Source organism: Trypanosoma grayi (genome assembly GCF_000691245.1).
Source record: "Trypanosoma grayi strain ANR4 Tgr_18_V1, whole genome shotgun sequence".
NCBI classification, from domain to species: domain Eukaryota; phylum Euglenozoa; class Kinetoplastea; order Trypanosomatida; family Trypanosomatidae; genus Trypanosoma; species Trypanosoma grayi.
The window spans coordinates 28,057-44,724 of NW_008825637.1; the positions used below are offsets into that span (position 1 = coordinate 28,057).

The window sequence follows — 16,668 nt, forward strand, 5'->3', positions numbered from 1 at the left end:
CCAAAGCCTCCACCAGCTGCACCTGCCTGGCCAAAACCACCTGTTCCTGTGGCTTGCTGGCCAAAGCCTCCACCAGCTGCACCTGCCTGCCCAAAACCACCTGTTCCTGTGGCTTGTTGACCAAAACCACCTGCCGTGCCTCGGCCAGCCTGTCCGAAGCCACCTGGGCCCTGTTGACCAAATGCGCCAGCGGTACCTGCCTGACCAAAGCCACCACCTGTTTGCTGGCTGAAACCAGTGTTAGTCTGACCAAAGCCTCCAGTGGCTCCACGGCCTGCCTGGCTGATACCACCTGCTTGTTGACCAAAGCCTCCGCCAGCTGCACCTGCTTGTCCAAAACCTCCTGTTCCTGTTGTCTGCTGGCCAAAGCCTCCGCCAACTGCACCTGCTTGTCCAAATGCACTCGTTCCTGTGGCCTGTTGTCCGAAACCTCCTACCGTGCCTCGGCCAGCCTGTCCGAAGCCACCTGCTCCCTGTTGACCAAATGCGCCAGTGGCACCTCCTTGACCAAAACCACCTGTCGCGCCTCGGCCAGCCTGGCCAAAACCACCTGGGCCCTGTTGACCAAATGCGCCAGTGGCACCTCCTTGGCCAAATCCTCCTGCTGCTTGCTGGCCAAAACCAGTATTCTGCTGACCAAATCCAGCAGCGTTTGCGCCACCTGTCTGGCCAAAACCACCTGCTCCCTGTTGACCATATGCGCCAGTGGCACCTGCTGCTTGGCCAAATCCTCCTGCTGCTTGCTGCCCAAAACCAGTATTCTGCTGACCGAAGCCGGCAGCCCCTTGAGTAGGTTGACCAAATCCACCAGCACCCTGGGTAGGTTGGCCAAAGCCACCAGCACCCTGGGTAGGTTGGCCGAAGCCAGTGTTCTGTTGGCCAAAACCAGTGTTCTGTTGGCCGAAGCCTCCTGCTGCAGGTTGGCCAAAGCCGCCACCTGCTGCTTGGCCGAAGCCGCCAGACCCAACCTGGTTCTGTTGGACAAAACCACCACCTCCAAATCCCGAGTTCATCAGGAACCACTAAATCACAAATCTAAACCTTTCAAGCAAAAAAAAAAAGAAAAAATGGGGGGAAAGCCCGATGTAACAAGCTGAGGGAATGAAAGCCAGCAACCATTCTAAATGGCTACTTTCCCACATGCAGACACTTCTGGTTCACCGCTTTCCAAAGAGGATTCCCAGCCTTGGATTTGGTTCCACGCCAGACGATTCTTGGCAGTCATCCCAGTGGATCATCTCCGTGCACAGAGGCTGCCAGTCATTGTCGTACGTATCACGTGTGGCTGTGAGACACATTACCTTCCACGCTCGAAGTTTTTTCTTAGTATCGAGGACATAGATATCGTACCCGGCAAAACACCTGGGATAGAAAATCTCCCTCATCGATTGAACACCGTCCACAATTTTATTCCCTTCTCTGTAGTCGTCCCAATGTTGCATCTCGGAACAAAAGTTCTGCACAGTGGACCCACTCAATGCTGGGTCCAAAGCGACAGAGCACGCCGTTACAATCGCGTTCTGGCTGGTGAACATGTGCCCGCTGAACAGTGCCTCCACCTTGGTCGCAAAAATCTCCATCATTTTGCCCGTGTTGTCTGGCACTCCATACACCTCACGGTATTCGTCCCAATGAAGCATCTCTGTACAAGTGAACTGCATGCTAAACCCCTTCAGCTTCGCCGGCACAGCAGTAGACATCATCAGATGAGGCATATGTACCGTTTTACAACGGACTAACTCCTTATCTAGGTATATCCGATCTGTTACATCCATCGAGAAACAACACCTTTTTGTTCCGAGAAACCCAAAAAGGAAGGAAAATAAAAACAACGAAGATGATAAGAACAGCATAACCGGAGCTCTCCAGACAGCCTAGGGGGATCCGCCACATAGATGCGCCCACACACACACACACACACGCGTGCACAAAAATAACAGCCTTTCACTCCATGTACAGTCACATTGAGCTGCCAAAGGAAGAGCAATCCTTGTGAAACTCTTCAAGTGCCGCGACATCGTACGCCGTCTTATGAAACGTCCTTATACGAGCTTGAAGAATATCGGTTAGGGCTACAGCGTCATTGAGACAGCTTGGGGCGATGCCTTCCTCCGACCCTTCCAGCAGTTCCAGTAGAACCCCTGAGGTAAGCGATGTGAGGTCGGCACCACTGAATCCTTCGGTAGCGTCCGCCAGCGCGTCGACATCCGCCGCCGTGCCGGCGAGTGTGAGGGCAAGAATCTCCCTGCGGTCATCCCGTGGCGGGAGAGGAATATACACCAAGTAGTCAAAGCGACCTGGACGCAGCAGGGCGCTGTCAAGAAGATGCGGTGTGTTGGTGGCGCCCACGAAGCAAACTCCACTAGACCCGATGAATCCGTCCATCTCGGTCAGTAATGTTGAGAGCAGACGCGCCTGATCGCCGTCGTGGGACCCCGCCCCTCTCTTGCCGCCCAACACCTCCACCTCGTCAAAAAAGACAATGCACGGCGTCTGCCTTGCAGCCTTTCTAAAGACATCTCGCAACTGCCTCTCCGATTCCCCCACGTATGCACTGATTAGTGTGGCGGAGTCCAGGTAGATGAAGGAGAAGCAGCCTTCCGAGCATAGCGCCTTTACCAGGCTCGTCTTGGCGCACCCTGGCGGACCGTATAGCAAAATCCCCCGGGGAGGAACAACACCAAATCGCGCGAATGCCTCAGGTTGGAGTCGGGGAAGAATCAACGCACGGCGCAGACGTTCTTTCACATCGTCAAGACCCCCAATTTCGGACCATAGCAGCGGCTTGATAGGCGGTTTGTGCACACGCGAGGGACCCCGTGCGAATTCAAGAACAGCAGCACTGGTGTGTCCCACGAGCGTGTGTGCCTCATTCATGTAGTTCTCCTTCTCACCGCCGCGCACCTGAGCCAAAAGGGCGGCCCGGGTGTAGACATCTGGAAGCTCCACTGTCACCTTTACGGAGAATAACGCGCTTACCGCGTCGGAGACGCCACTGTCGGTGATGCCGACCAACACCACCGCGGCTCTTGTTCCATTGCGCTCTCCGACCAAGCGGTCGATGTCTCGAAGCAAAACCCGTGCCGTCAGTTTCGCCAGCGCGTCTTCGGATGGTGGAAAAATAACATTCATTGATGGAATGCACAGCACCACAAGACGCGCGCCCCACAGCTCTTCCAGCCGGTCCCAAATAGTTGTTGGGGACCAGCGCACCAGTACTGCGTGGATCTCAGCCGCACACTGCTTAATCAGCGTCATCGCCCCACATCCACGTGGGGCATCCACAGCCACGCCGATCCAACTGCCGGGGCGCTTCTCCATAGCCCTCAAAATCGCACCCACTTCGCACGCCTGATCTTTCAGACCAACGAGCACGGCAGGCTTCTGACTAGATAGGGCAGGCCTATGGTTGAGCTTCACACGCGTCGTTGCACACACAAGCGCCAGACCACGGTAACCACTTTGAAGCTCAACCGACTTCACATGGTAGATCCCATCGTCTGTTTCCACTTCGCAACCGACAACGACGTAGCGGCCAACCATGCTTGCAAAAAGACGATCCTGCGATCCCCGAAAACTTACACGGAGCCCTTCTAGAAGAACCGTCTTTGCCACGTACGTGTGGTGCGGTGTCCAAATGCTAAGAGTGTCCGATGCCCCGGTGGTACCAAACGGTGCTTCAATGAAGCGTTGCTTTCTTGACGACGGCCCACTCAAGAAGAATACCTTACGCGTCTCCACGCGAGAGAAGTCTTGCGCAGTGAGCACCGCGGCAGACTTCGCACTAATAGTGATAGCGCACTCGAATTCCCAGGACACGGCATCGCACGGTAGGGCGACGACGCAACAAATCGCTACGGCACCCTCGTTCACCTGCACGAGTGCCACCGAGGAAGATGCGCAGGCCCACAGTGCTGGAACCCTGAGCATCCTACCACCAATTGTGCCTTCGCACAATATCCGAAACAATGGGGAGAAGAAGAAAGGTTTACCAAATGTAAACGCAGCAATTCAGCAAACGTCACATTTCTATCGCAGTCATGCGGTCACACAAAGTTTGACATGCTGAGGAAATCAGCAGTTCTAAAACAAAACCGAATTTTAGTTCTTTTTTTGCTTTTTTTGTTGTTTTCCTTTTCTCTTGACTGACAAAAATTATCATTTTCATCTGTCTTATATTTCTCCCTATTCCTTCCGAAAATACAAGAACTTGGGGTGTGAAAATACTGATAACAAAGGTAACACTGACGGCCAATTGGGAGTCATGCGCCAGTCCACCACGTCCTCGTTGTGAAACGTGTTGAATGATGATGATGATGATGATGATGATGTTATGACGCTAACAGGCATAATCATCAAGGTGATGAATATGATGATAATGAAGTTCTATCTGAGACGGCACACACAATGCATATATATATATATATATATGTATATATATACAGTACCCGGTTCACCAGTGAAAAATAAAACACAAAATAACGGAAGTAAACGGGAACAGAAAGGAAATTCTCGAGAGAAAAGCGTACACGCTGTCCATCTATAAAATTGGGTAGTTCTGTACCCCTATACTCTATGGTATTTTATGCTCTTTCAGCTGTTGGTGGAGTTTCACCTACCAGCACTTTTCCCGCCGGCTTCTGCGGCGTCCGCCAAGGTTCCTCCATTCTGCCCGAACAGACACCCATGTATGATGGCGCTGTTGGGCTCAACGAGTGCGTCTTCGGCTTGTGCGTCCTGAATTGGGTTGCGTGCTATCTGCACCCGAATGTTACACCCCATGAGATTCATTCGGCAAAGACGCAACGTCGCCTTTGCCTCATCGGGAGTGGACATTTCGACAAAGGCAAATAGCGTCGCGTACCCGTTGCCACGACACATACGGACCTTGCTTACCGTTCCGCACATCATAAAGAGGTTCATGAATGTCTCCTGCGGCAGGAGTGGTGGAAGGTGCGACACATACACCGTACGCGATTTTGACTCAGGCAAGAGATGACGAGATTTGTTTGTCCTGTTGAGCGATAAATCATTTTTTGGCGTGACAGATGGGGCCGGGGAGAAGAGCTCAGTGCTGTGCTGAAATTGTCGCAGGTGTGCACGCAGGTCAGCACGAAGTGGGTCCGCCACTTGCAGGGACGCCTGCCCCACCAAAGCCCAGAAGGACGCCTTTGATATTGGGACGGGCATGGAGGCGCAGGCATGCGCAATGGCGCAGACGCTGTCAATCTGAACCGTGCTGTGCACTCCACGCTGGAGAATGCGAGAGGCCAGATGGAACGGGTCTCCAGTCAGGAACCCCATAACAAAGAGTTCGCCTAACAGGGTGCCACAATTTGCTTTGGGGTCTGTGGGTTCATCCTCGACTATTTGCCGTAGCAAATGTCGGACGAGGGCTTCTCGGAACTCCTCTAACGAGACCCAGTTCTGCCGCAGCTTTGCCACAGCAGCCAGAACGCGCGACATCATCGAACGTGGTGCTCGCCGCACTTCCTCCACTACCTCAGCAGCACACTGGCATGGCTGCCGGTGCGACTCGATGGCCTGTGCAATAAAGTGGGCGGGACAGCCAGAATACAACAACGATGTCAGGCCCTTTTGGCCCCAGAGAGGGGCTGCACTCTTTGCAAAGAGAACTTCCTCCAGTGACACGTGTGCCACGCAAAGGGCCTGTGATTGACGGCAAGGGATAAAGGCATCCATCTTCTCCACTGCCAGGTCGGCCATGCACCTGTTCTCAAAGCCAACATAGCCCATCACGCCCTCCTCCCACAGAACAAACGCCTCATCGCCACCGTATGGGTAAAACATACACCTGAGAGCCTTTCCTGTTGTGTTTGGATCCAACTGCGTCACGCGAATCCAATGCTTTGAGCCGAAGTCCATTAGGATCCCATCGTCGTGGATGGAAGAGGCGTCCAGCGTGCGATTAATTGTCGAGACGTCGTGCCCTGCTGTTACCTCCGCCGTCGAAGCGGAGCTGACAGGTGACACGGGTCGTTCTGGCGACGCATGTGTGTCCAGCATCCTCCAGAGCGCTGCAGTAAATAAAAGGAAGAAACTGCTGCTGTGTAAACAATAGGAAACATTTCAAAAAATACGAAAAAACAACGGGAAATATAAGCACCATAAACACGAGAAACCGAAAAACATAGGGGACTACACGAGAATTTCCTTCCATGAAAGAAAGAAAAAAAAANAGGGGGGGGGGGGCTACAAGGAAAAAATCCCACTGCTCTTCTTCCAAAGCCGTTCAAGAGTTGATACTGGCCGAAATGCCACGACGCGCTACTGTGCTCGTTCCAGCGCCGCAGAAGCCAATTCCTTCCGTCGCTCATCCGTCAACACCACAACATCAGCAGCAGCAGCAGCAGAAGGTCCTTCCATTTTTCGGGAAGTGGGTAACGACCTCAATGCCACGACACAGCGTCTATCCCCCTCCAGTATTTGATATCGCGGCTCATCAAAACGTTTATAGTTCCACCGCGGCCTCATCGTCGATCGAATGCTTCCAAGACACTCAGGTGTGAGAGACGGCTGGCATACAGTGGCGGTCTGAGCCTTGGTCTTGCGGAGTTTCTCCTCCTCGCTCATGGGCCTCTGTAATAGTGACAAAGACAACGCACCAATCGTTCTCGGTTTCAAGTGCAACTGCTGCGGGATGGACATGGGCTCATTCACCCACACCTCCTTTATGCGACGAACACACGGTTCCACAAAGGCGTAGATCAGCTCCGCAGGGAGACTTTCCAACAGATGGCAGCACAACACGTGAAGAATGAGAGCATCGGAAGGTGGAAAAAGTGCATTGTTGTGTGTCCTGTCCGTGGCCTTTGTCCGCGAGGCGAACCAGCTCATCTCACCCACCATAGCGCACAACATGTTGCTGCGCTGCTGCGCAGTCAGGGACCAGTCACGATCCTTGCCTTCCGGCTTGACCCCAACAAGAGACTTCATTAGTAGTCGATCAAAAAGTGTACCTAGTGCTTCCTCGCTCACCATTGCAGCGGTCAATGACGCGTACATAACGGAGTCTATGGAAGGAAACAAACGTAGTGTACGTGCGCGGACTTCGTGCCTTAGTAGACTCTCCCCGAACAAAGCGAGCCGCCCAAACTCCGGTGTTGTGTTCCACGATTGTGTTTCCTTGGCGTAGAACAGAAGACTATGCAAAAGCACGTTGTGGCGCCGCAGAAATCCCAGGGCAGTTCGCAGCCGACTCAGTCGTCGCGTCGTTTTGGCGCAGGCGAATTCATCAATGAGGCGGCATGGGTTGGCAATGGTCGCGTAGATTTGGTTCGCTGGCAGCGGCTCCGTTGGGGAGGTGAGACGCTCCTTGAGGAGATTGAAGAGACGCATGTCGAAGGCACAGTTGTGCGCCTCCAAGTCCGTCACTCGCTTGCCGGTGAAAGCACATAGAGCACCGGCCGTTGTTGCTGCCGCTACCGCTGCCGGTGATGACGATAGAGCAGGGGAGCACAGCAGCGCCACACCGCGCCTCATGTGTGCACAACCGCTCCACAACCTCCGATGTCTCGAGTACCTTTTTGTTTGTTGTTGCCACCCCACAGGAGACATGAAGGAAATAGAAAGAGAAAGAGTGTTGAAGTCTTTCACGCCCCCTCACCCACAAGAGATGTTCTCTCCCCAATCCACACACCTCCCTCTCAAGAGCAGCGAAGGACAGTAGTAGTACCACGATATGGACGGAAGGAAAAAGAATACCCCTCTAACAAGAACAGTACTGATTTAGGGGTGTCGGGGAGCAGATACAGAACGGACGATAAAGCATCTGAGCACATTATCTCAAAAAGCATCGCCTCACAACCGGTAGAAAAACACAACAGCAACGAAAAAGCATGGGAACTCTATTGAATGGCACGCTGTAGTAGGAAGGAATCATAAAAATAACAATAACACTAAAAATAAATATACTACAAACTCGGTCGTTTTTGATAATACTTCATATTGGATATGCCATCTCCAATCTCGGTGAAGTCAGTATCGACCCGTGTCAAAAGAACCTCGTTTAGGTCCACCGGCGCTGTCGCGCAGTTCATGGCGTAGTCTTCGTCATAGCGTCGCCGATGCGTGTTTTTCTTTTGGAATAATACACAGTACACAAGGACTGCAGCCACAACGAGCACGACAACCACTACCACAACGACAACGACAACAGTAACAACAGGAAAATCATTGCCATTGTCGCCCGGCGGTTGGACAGGAATCTTGTACGTCGCGCTCAGCACGCCCTGCAGTTCCCCTGCGTTTGCTGCCGACACCGCCTCATCGGCCCGAAGGTCAGAGAAGAAGGAGAGGTGAATCCACGGAAATTGTACATCGATATGGCTCTTCATTTCCACCTCTGTATTGTTCCAGAGTACCCTGCGAAGCAGCGCCACTAACGCCTCTGGGGTGAGGGAGTTACTGTCGACCTCAAAGTAGACGTCCACCCACATCTCCTCCGGCGTCAGTGTGATTTCGGGTGTGACAGTGTGCTTGCTTTCAGACCCCGCACTACTCTCGGTTGTGGACAGACTGGTGCTCATGGTGGGCGTAACGGTGCGGCTGCCTGAAGGCAGCTCCACGGTGATGGTGGGCGTGGCAGTGCGGGTGATGGTTATGGTGTTGTCCAACCCCTCTGCAGAAACCGCAGCTACCACGCACATCAGGACAGAGAACAAGTGGCTCATCACTTGAGGCATTGCCATACCTATATACACACAGCCACAACATGGAAGAGGAAATACACAAGACCGAATAGGAACGATGCGACTATGCAAACACCAAGCAGGGACAAAAATAAACAGAGGCACAAATTGGTCTGTCAAAAGCATTTCAAATAAAATAATTGTACAGCACACATTTGCTTCTCTCTGTATATGTGTGTATGTGTGATTTTTTTTTTGTGTTCCAAGGAGATGGCGATGGTGGCCGCCGCACAACCACACAGCAAAAAAAAAGGCAAGAAATGAAGACTCACTCTGCTTCCAGGCAACAGAACAATGACAGCGTCGTACAAGATGCACACAAGAGAACAAAAGCACCACTTGCATGCAACAGTTGAAAAAGGCGGGTGTCCTACCCACTGCGCACCCTTTCATTTACATGATTACCACCCCCCACCAAACATCCATCTCGCAGTTCGGTGGGCACAAGAACTATGACGAAGTATTAAATCAACTAGAAGCGTCCACCGAAACAGTAGGCGGCTTGTCCTCCGCAGCGCCATCATCACACGTTGTCAGATCAGATTCTATATTATCTCCTAGCGAAGGTGTTGTTCTCCTCAACAAGACTGAGCTCCTGAATCGGTGCAAAACAGGCTGCAGCTTTACAGTGAAACTCGCACTCGCCGTCGCAACATCCATGGCGGTCAAAAGAGTTGCCTCTGCCACAAGACAGTGCAATGTTCCTTTTGGAATGTCACTGTCCAGAGCACTAATAATATTCGTTATGTCCTGAAGTCGAACCGTCTTCGAATCCTCTGAGGCTGACCGAATGGACTCAACAACCTGAAGGGTAAACTCTTCCACTTCAAAAAGAAGTTGTTTCTTCAGCATGCACACAAAATGACTATCCTTGTCGAAGAGCAGATCGACAGACACCCTTCCTGTTCCTTCACTGATGCGCCACAGATAGAGGCGTAACTGCAACATGTGCACATATTTCTTATCAGGCATGGTAGTTCGCAAGGCATTAACAACGAGCGAACTATCGGTCATACCCCCAAGTGTGCGCGGGGCGTCACGGCACACTTCTTCCAGCTCCCTAATATCCCTCTGCCACGCAACAATCACGTCCTCAGGTAGGAAGAAGTGGAGAGCAAGCAGCGTGGCGCGGCACTCGGGGTCTTCATGGTTTCGCTGACAAACGCGAAGCATATTGACGCCAATCTCTTCCGCAGCCTTCGCTGTCCCAGCCTGTTGACGAAGCCAGTCGAGAAAGTAGTGACGCAACGATACCTGGCGGTGGGCCTGACGAGAAAGCCAAAAACTGCGGAGCATGCTGATCACTTCGCCCTTCTTAAGACGGAGATTCCGAACAGGACGGCACACCTTAAGGAACGCAAGTGGATCTTCTTCAAAGTTCCCTGGTGGCAGCAGATAGTCATACGCATCAAGTTCAGCTTCTGTGAGGTTCTCCTGCAGCAGCCATGACTGAATAAGCCCACTCGAGGTGACCGAAGCTACGGCGTTAGAGGTATCTGAGTGTCGTTCCTCGGGCGTCTTCTCCCGCACGCCGCTTTCACCCGGCCCCGAGACACTCTTCTTTTCCGCCTCCTCAGTCCTTAGCTTGAGACGCTCGTAGGCAAAGAGCAAGTCGTCGATGCGGCGTTGCAGAGCCGCAATAGAGACATCGGGCTCTTTTCCCTCGCTCTTAGTCTCATCGTCGGTGATGGGGGCGATCTTATCTGCGTCCTTCTTTTCTGTCTTCTCGCACTTGAATGGACGCGCAGTGCCAAACATCATTTGCTTCATAAGGACATTAAAGCGTTTATCCGCGTCGTCTAGCTTCTCCTTTAGAGAATTCACCTGGACGCCCAGCCGACCTATCTCCCGTTCATCTGTTTTGTGGATCTCCATGAAATGGGAACTGCGAGACGCTTCCTCAATCATGGCATTTGCTAGCATCTTAGACCTCTGTGTAGCCTCCTTGCACTCTTCCGTCTTTTGTGACAATTGGGCAGTGAGCGTGCTGTTGGAATGCTCGTAAGCTGCCACTTGCTCCCGGAGGGAGTGAACCAACCCTTGAGTCGCGCGCAGCTGTGCCTGCTGATTACTAATGATTGTCGTGAAACTTTCGCGTTGTCGCATGAGCTCCATCACATGGAGACTACGATCGCTCTCGTTTTCAAGGTTAAGAGTTCGCAAGCGCTTTACTTCCTGGGCAACCTCATCGAATGTCGCCTCGTACTCATCCCGGATGAAGGATAGGATTCCTCTGTACTCTAAAAAGTGTTCAATTAGAACAGAGAATGCTTCCCTCACTATGTGCAACGTATCAGCATGCGCACATTCAGGATGATCGCGCAAATAGAGCCGGTGCTCCCTGCGAACAAACGCCTCCAGCTGCACTGCTAAAGGTGCTTTTGATCCTACCGTGGCACGCTTGTGTTTCGAAGGCCAGACTGCTAAGGGAGCATACGAGCTTTGCGTTAGGGGTGGCAGCACTTTGGGCGCAAGCGACCTTGAAGCTGCATTTGTTGTGATCAACGAAAGAGGCGGTGCCCCCGCTCCATCGTCCTTGGTGAAAATCTGTGCCACGCCGCCGCTGCTGCCACGTGGGCCACGAATGCGCCTACCAAAGTCAATCTCCATTGACTTTGGAGGCATTCCTGCTAACTGCGGTGAGTGCGCAAGAAAGAATGGCGAAGAGGGCACCCAGCAAGAACAATAGCAAGCAACGACAGTAAAAATTACAGTACAAACTGAATCAGACACCTCTTACTCCAAATGCCTCTCACACGGGAATCTATAGAGAGCCCAAAAAGTGCAGCTCACCACACGGCTGGGGCGAACTTCTTCCGTTTCATTTTGATGTAGTTTCTGGACACGCGACGTGTGCCGAAACCCACCTTCCGTGGGGTAGTCGGCCCCTTATGGCGCTGGCTATTCACATTCGGGCCGCGCCAGGTCTTAAACTGCGGTGGAACGTACTTCTCCGTCTCCGAAATGTCGACTATGATGGGCTTCTTCTTCACGGCATATTCGCTTTTGAACAGGGCCCCACCGAGGCGGTGCTTTTTCTCTGTTTGGCACGCCGCGTGCTTATGCGCTACACGAATGCAGCGCACAGCATCCCACAACTGCGGGGCGCTTTCCGCCAGCACAGGGTACTTCTCGAAGAGACGCCGGAACCTTAGCACAAGCTGTGGGTCTGACCTGCGAGAAGCACCAAAGACGTTCAGCGCCATCAGCTTATCTGTCAACACCCTCACAAGTTCTGACCGTTCCGTCTGCATATACTCATCATCCCCTTCGTGGTCCAGAACATCCATAACACGTGTATGAATTTTATGAACGCTCGTCAGCATGCCTAGCATACATTCAATGGGCACTGACATTGTCTCAATCGTCTGACAGACGGCAGAAAGACTTCTGGCATCCATTAGCCCCACCACTGCCAATGACTGCAAGAGACGCTCTACGTCTGTGGGGGTATGTTCACATCCCTCATCTACACTCGACTGCAAACGGGACTCCAATTCAGTGCACAGAACATCCACAACATTGGGTTGACTAGATAAGGTACGAGAGGACTCTTCACCAACCAGATGTGGGCGTTGGCCAGCCGTCTCATTCTCATGCAGCGCCACCTCTGCGAGGTTGAAGTATTGCCGATCTAACAGCCTGATACCCTCATAGACATCGACGACTCCACTAAACGACATGTATGGGGCGCATTCAACACAGCGTCCCAAAGCAATCGCTAATAACTGTGGATCGTGCACGAATCCCTCCTGGCACATAAGCCGAAAAGTAGTGGATGTGCATACTGCAAAGGTCGGCATCAAACCATTGTTGTGATTACTGAATGAAACTGGGAGATCTGCCTTGAACACATTCCACATACAGGCCAACATCAGCTGCTCATGACGAACTCCGTGCCGTGAGTACAACTCGAGAATGGTGACCGTCTGAGGGCCATTTAACCGCTGAACCACTGCTGCCGTCTCGGTTGCAAGAGAGGCCAGCTGGGACGATTGAATAGTTGGGCATAAAAGCTTTCCCAGCAAGCCAGCGTCGGTGGGCACCACAAGAGCAAGTTCCTTCCGAAGGCACCGGAGCAACAGGCCCATACGCATTGTCCCAGTTTCTATACTTTTCACAGGAACGCAGACACACAAAAAAAAATATGCGTGAGGGGGGGAAATGGTTGAAGAACAGATACAGGACACAGACTCGTGTTTCCTCACCTTTCGCACCTCAGACAATCTGCAATACGGTGAAATGGGAAAACGACCTTTTCCCCCTTTATATGACCAGCCTCAGGGACTCGGTCAACAAGGGGGATTGCTGTGCCAATAATAGAAGCGGCTGAAACTGGGGAATATAGGTAAACGGCACATGCTCGCTAAGACGCATAATGCAGTTCAATGTGTGCCTCGTTCCTGTTCGGTTTTTCTCAGCGTCTGAAGAAGCACCCTCATTTTTCGCTTCCAAAGCCGCTTTCAGTTTCTCACACAGTGCCGTTATCAAGGACTCACTCCACGGTAACTTGGGACATACTCTTACTAACTGCACGAGGAGAGCCTTTGATTGGTTGTTCAAACTGGCATCCACTTCACCCTTCTGCTGAGGACCAGAGGCGTGAACAAGACAATGAAGAAGCTCTTCAAGACGACCATAGTACCCAATTGCCCTTCCCGTGTACTGCTGTTCATTGTCACGAAGAAGAATGGACATGCACTCAAACGCTAGCTTTCGTATTTCTATACCTCTATCCTCTCGATGTGTGTATCCACCAAGGTTGATTGTCAAAACAAGGCTGGAATCCTCAAGAAGTTCAGAAAGAAGGCCTGGATACACCGCATCTCGCATAATCGGCGTAAGAAGAAGTTGAGGCCTCAAAGAAACGACTGTGGCAAATAACTGTAGGGCGGCAAGACGAATCTGGACACCAGAAGTGCGTTTCAGGTATTGGAGAGAAGCCGATATGGCGTTGTCCAGTTGAACCAAGCAACTCTCGTGTTTGCAGTGGGCCAGTAAGTAGCGTTGTGTGGATATGCACGCTGCTGTCCGTCCCTCTGAGCCACCAGTCAAGCAACTTTCTGTGATACCCAAGAGATCATTGAAATTGAACGGCGCAAAACCGCCCAGTACAGCGGCTGTTGTCTCCGCATCATCCTCCAACACATTCTCTATCAGACGTGTTTCGATACTCTTGCAGAAAGAGTGATCGCTCAGCGAAGATGATTGCTGCGCTGCCGCGACCACTGTGACTTCCTTGATAGCCCTCCAATACACATATCGGTCGTTCTCATCCGTAACCGCATGCTCAACGGCAGTATGAAGCAAAGAAACGTTGGGAGGAAACGACGCGGCACGACCCATCGCAAGGAACCCGAAACGACGCGCCGTATCCGAACTCGAGTTTGTAAGAGCGGAAACTATACGTGCTTTCCAAGCGTCCGACAAAGGCTGGTAGCGACCAATTGTGCCCACGCAAAGGCAAGCCATAGGTTCACTAGCTGCAAAGGCCGAAGCCACATTTTCAATTAATGCATTCTCCTCGCGAGCAATTTCGCCCAAGAGATCACTAGCAATGTCCGGACTCGTGGAAGAAGAAATATGCTCCAAGAGAGCTTCTACCAATGCGCAACGATGCTGGGGTAGCTGCAGATAGAGTGTACGAAAAAGTGACGCTGCACTTTCTACAACCCGAGCATGCACCGAGGCTGAAGAAAGTGATGCTGCTTGCAATGCCTTCCATACAGCCGGAAGTACTTCTCCCACCACTCGTTCTGCGACCTGATGATGCTTATTGCACAGTTCATTCAACATTTGAAAAATCCCCTGTATAAACAAAGGCTCTTTACTTGTTAGACCATCTACTTGTGAAAACTTTATCACGCGACTCAGAGCTTCAGCCGTGAGCTCAGAACCATTTTTGAGAGCATCACGCACAGCACAAATCAATGATTGCTGATGCGAACACCCGTGGTTCACAACGCACTTACATAAATGATCCAGCAAATCATACGGAACCCGAAGCGCGTCACAGTGGTCCAGCATAGAGCAGAGAACCTGAGCGGCGTTCATATTTATCTCAGCGAGTGAAACTACACGTTCCAAACATTTACGAACTGTACTCTCAGAGAGCGCCGAATAAAGAATAGGGAAACACTGACCAATAGCTTCGACGGCAGCGCGAGATGTTTCTGCGTCCGATGGCTTTGAATCCATGAGGAGAAACAATACTTCCATACAACGCTCAGTATAGCCAGCACCCGCTAATTGTGCAATGCACGCCATTGTCTTCATCGCCTGGAGAATGCGATCGTTCACAATGTCAAACCGGAACACCTCAATTGTATTCAAAACACCTTGTAAAAGCTCAACAGCAAGTGAAATACTCAACGAATCCTTCAAAGCGAATCCCATTACATGTTGGGCCACCATAATGATTTCTGTTTTCAAGGAAATTCTCTCTTTTCCTTTCTCAAACAATAGACTTGTCAAGACATGTTGCACACGAGCAACCTCTTTGGTGAGAGTTACCCCGTGATGAGCGAAAAGCAACTGAAGGGACTTTGCTGCCATAACACTCACTTTCAGATTAGAAGCACTTATACAGCTCAAAAGAACATTCAACATCCCAAGCACCAGCAAAGGTGCTTCACCGCTTTGCAAGTGCTGCGTGAGAACGCTCATAAATTGAAGACATCCGAGTTGCACTTCCTCCACTCGATCACGTACAGCGGCGAAAACTTCCGGTTTCAAACCTTGGATCAGACGGCTGAAAAACGGTGTATTCTGCATCAAGGAAGAAAGCACCTTGGTAGACCACTTGCGCAACTTCCACGACATATCTATCTCCTCCACTTCAATATAATAATCCTCGTACGCATTTTCATCCTCCACGTCTCCACAATAATTCGGATCAAAATTCATCAAATTGACGCATTGTTCAAAAATGGCATCATGCAATGGTGATAATTCATTGGAATATTGACATACCATACAGTTCATCAACCGCAACAAAGAATCACACACATCATCGTCTTCCGAGTTGTATTGATCGGTACGCCTTTTTATTTCCCTCAACAATGCGCTAGCTGTTTCAGCCGCATCTGATGCTACACGAAGAGGCGTCTTCCGCACCAAAGACTCACACAATTGCAAGTGGGGTAGAACTCTTGAACTAGAGCTGACATCACTCAAACCCCCGAACGCGAATGTACAAAGAATCCGAAATTTATCCTCACTTAGCAAAGAAGCCAACAACGCAAGACAGTGAATGGCACGACGACGCAGTTGACTCACACCACGAAAATCCAGCATAGCAACTTCCGCCATCGCATCTCGGATTTCACACGGATAGATGCGCCCGAAAGGATCAATAAGGGCATTAACAGAGTCATAGATGATATCCCTCACCGCATTAAAACTACTTTCTCTTAATTTAGACACCAGAACACTGTTGATATCTTGTACAACAGGAAGTAGTTGTTGCCAGCTCTCAACATTTGCTCGGGCCCTATCCGCCATAATTTCACAGCACAATTTGAGAGAAAATGCGGAGCTGTCAATAATATCAGAGTATCCCCACTCACCCAGCTGTGCTGCTTCGGAAGTGGCACAGCTGCACAAAAATAGTGTCATTTTGCTCTGTTGATGCTGATTACAGAAAAGCATAAATTGTGGAAGAATCTGTACCGCGTTGTTGCGGACCTCCTTGTCGGGCTCGTCCTTTGAAAAACAGCGCAAAACCAAATCTGTGACGGTATTGGCATCCATCTCATTAAATTGAAAGTCGGGGTCTCTTAACGCCTGCTGCAAGTCAAATAACGCCATTTCTCTAAGGTCGCGGTCTGCATCTCGCATGCCAGAGCAAAACTTTGCCAAATCAAACTTCGACATCTTCTACTCATATGCACAAAAAGCAAAAAATAGATTAAAAAATATATATCTGATCAGAACACAGAAAGAACAAAAATATATT

At 51.1% G+C, this 16,668-nt stretch overlaps 9 protein-coding genes across 9 annotated transcripts; all 9 read right to left on the bottom strand.

The window, feature by feature from the left end:
- Positions 1-433: 433 nt before the first annotated feature.
- On the bottom strand, positions 434-697 carry DQ04_00181130 (hypothetical protein; the record flags this gene model as incomplete). Its single annotated transcript, XM_009308372.1, has 1 exon — positions 434-697. One exon carries the CDS (start codon positions 695-697, stop codon positions 434-436), a length of 264 nt encoding a protein of 87 aa, XP_009306647.1.
- Positions 698-1,157: 460 nt separating this feature from the next.
- DQ04_00181140 (hypothetical protein) lies at positions 1,158-1,715 on the bottom strand (the record flags this gene model as incomplete). The annotated part of the gene is made up of 1 exon (XM_009308373.1): positions 1,158-1,715. One exon carries the CDS (start codon positions 1,713-1,715, stop codon positions 1,158-1,160), a length of 558 nt encoding a protein of 185 aa, XP_009306648.1.
- Positions 1,716-1,959: 244 nt separating this feature from the next.
- DQ04_00181150 (putative Transitional endoplasmic reticulum ATPase) lies at positions 1,960-3,930 on the bottom strand (the record flags this gene model as incomplete). Its single annotated transcript, XM_009308374.1, has 1 exon — positions 1,960-3,930. One exon carries the CDS (start codon positions 3,928-3,930, stop codon positions 1,960-1,962), a length of 1,971 nt encoding a protein of 656 aa, XP_009306649.1.
- Positions 3,931-4,611: 681 nt separating this feature from the next.
- On the bottom strand, positions 4,612-6,027 carry DQ04_00181160 (putative RNA-binding protein; the record flags this gene model as incomplete). Its single annotated transcript, XM_009308375.1, has 1 exon — positions 4,612-6,027. One exon carries the CDS (start codon positions 6,025-6,027, stop codon positions 4,612-4,614), a length of 1,416 nt encoding a protein of 471 aa, XP_009306650.1.
- A 261-nt stretch (positions 6,028-6,288) lies between these two features.
- On the bottom strand, positions 6,289-7,503 carry DQ04_00181170 (hypothetical protein; the record flags this gene model as incomplete). Its single annotated transcript, XM_009308376.1, has 1 exon — positions 6,289-7,503. One exon carries the CDS (start codon positions 7,501-7,503, stop codon positions 6,289-6,291), a length of 1,215 nt encoding a protein of 404 aa, XP_009306651.1.
- Positions 7,504-7,934: 431 nt separating this feature from the next.
- On the bottom strand, positions 7,935-8,705 carry DQ04_00181180 (hypothetical protein; the record flags this gene model as incomplete). Its single annotated transcript, XM_009308377.1, has 1 exon — positions 7,935-8,705. The coding sequence occupies one exon, from the start codon at positions 8,703-8,705 to the stop codon at positions 7,935-7,937; it is 771 nt and encodes a 256-aa protein (XP_009306652.1).
- Positions 8,706-9,179: 474 nt separating this feature from the next.
- DQ04_00181190 (hypothetical protein) lies at positions 9,180-11,336 on the bottom strand (the record flags this gene model as incomplete). The annotated part of the gene is made up of 1 exon (XM_009308378.1): positions 9,180-11,336. The coding sequence occupies one exon, from the start codon at positions 11,334-11,336 to the stop codon at positions 9,180-9,182; it is 2,157 nt and encodes a 718-aa protein (XP_009306653.1).
- Positions 11,337-11,500: 164 nt separating this feature from the next.
- DQ04_00181200 (NUDIX hydrolase) lies at positions 11,501-12,808 on the bottom strand (the record flags this gene model as incomplete). Its single annotated transcript, XM_009308379.1, has 1 exon — positions 11,501-12,808. The coding sequence occupies one exon, from the start codon at positions 12,806-12,808 to the stop codon at positions 11,501-11,503; it is 1,308 nt and encodes a 435-aa protein (XP_009306654.1).
- A 169-nt stretch (positions 12,809-12,977) lies between these two features.
- Positions 12,978-16,586, bottom strand: DQ04_00181210 (hypothetical protein; the record flags this gene model as incomplete). The annotated part of the gene is made up of 1 exon (XM_009308380.1): positions 12,978-16,586. The coding sequence occupies one exon, from the start codon at positions 16,584-16,586 to the stop codon at positions 12,978-12,980; it is 3,609 nt and encodes a 1,202-aa protein (XP_009306655.1).
- Between the last annotated feature and the right edge of the window lie 82 nt (positions 16,587-16,668).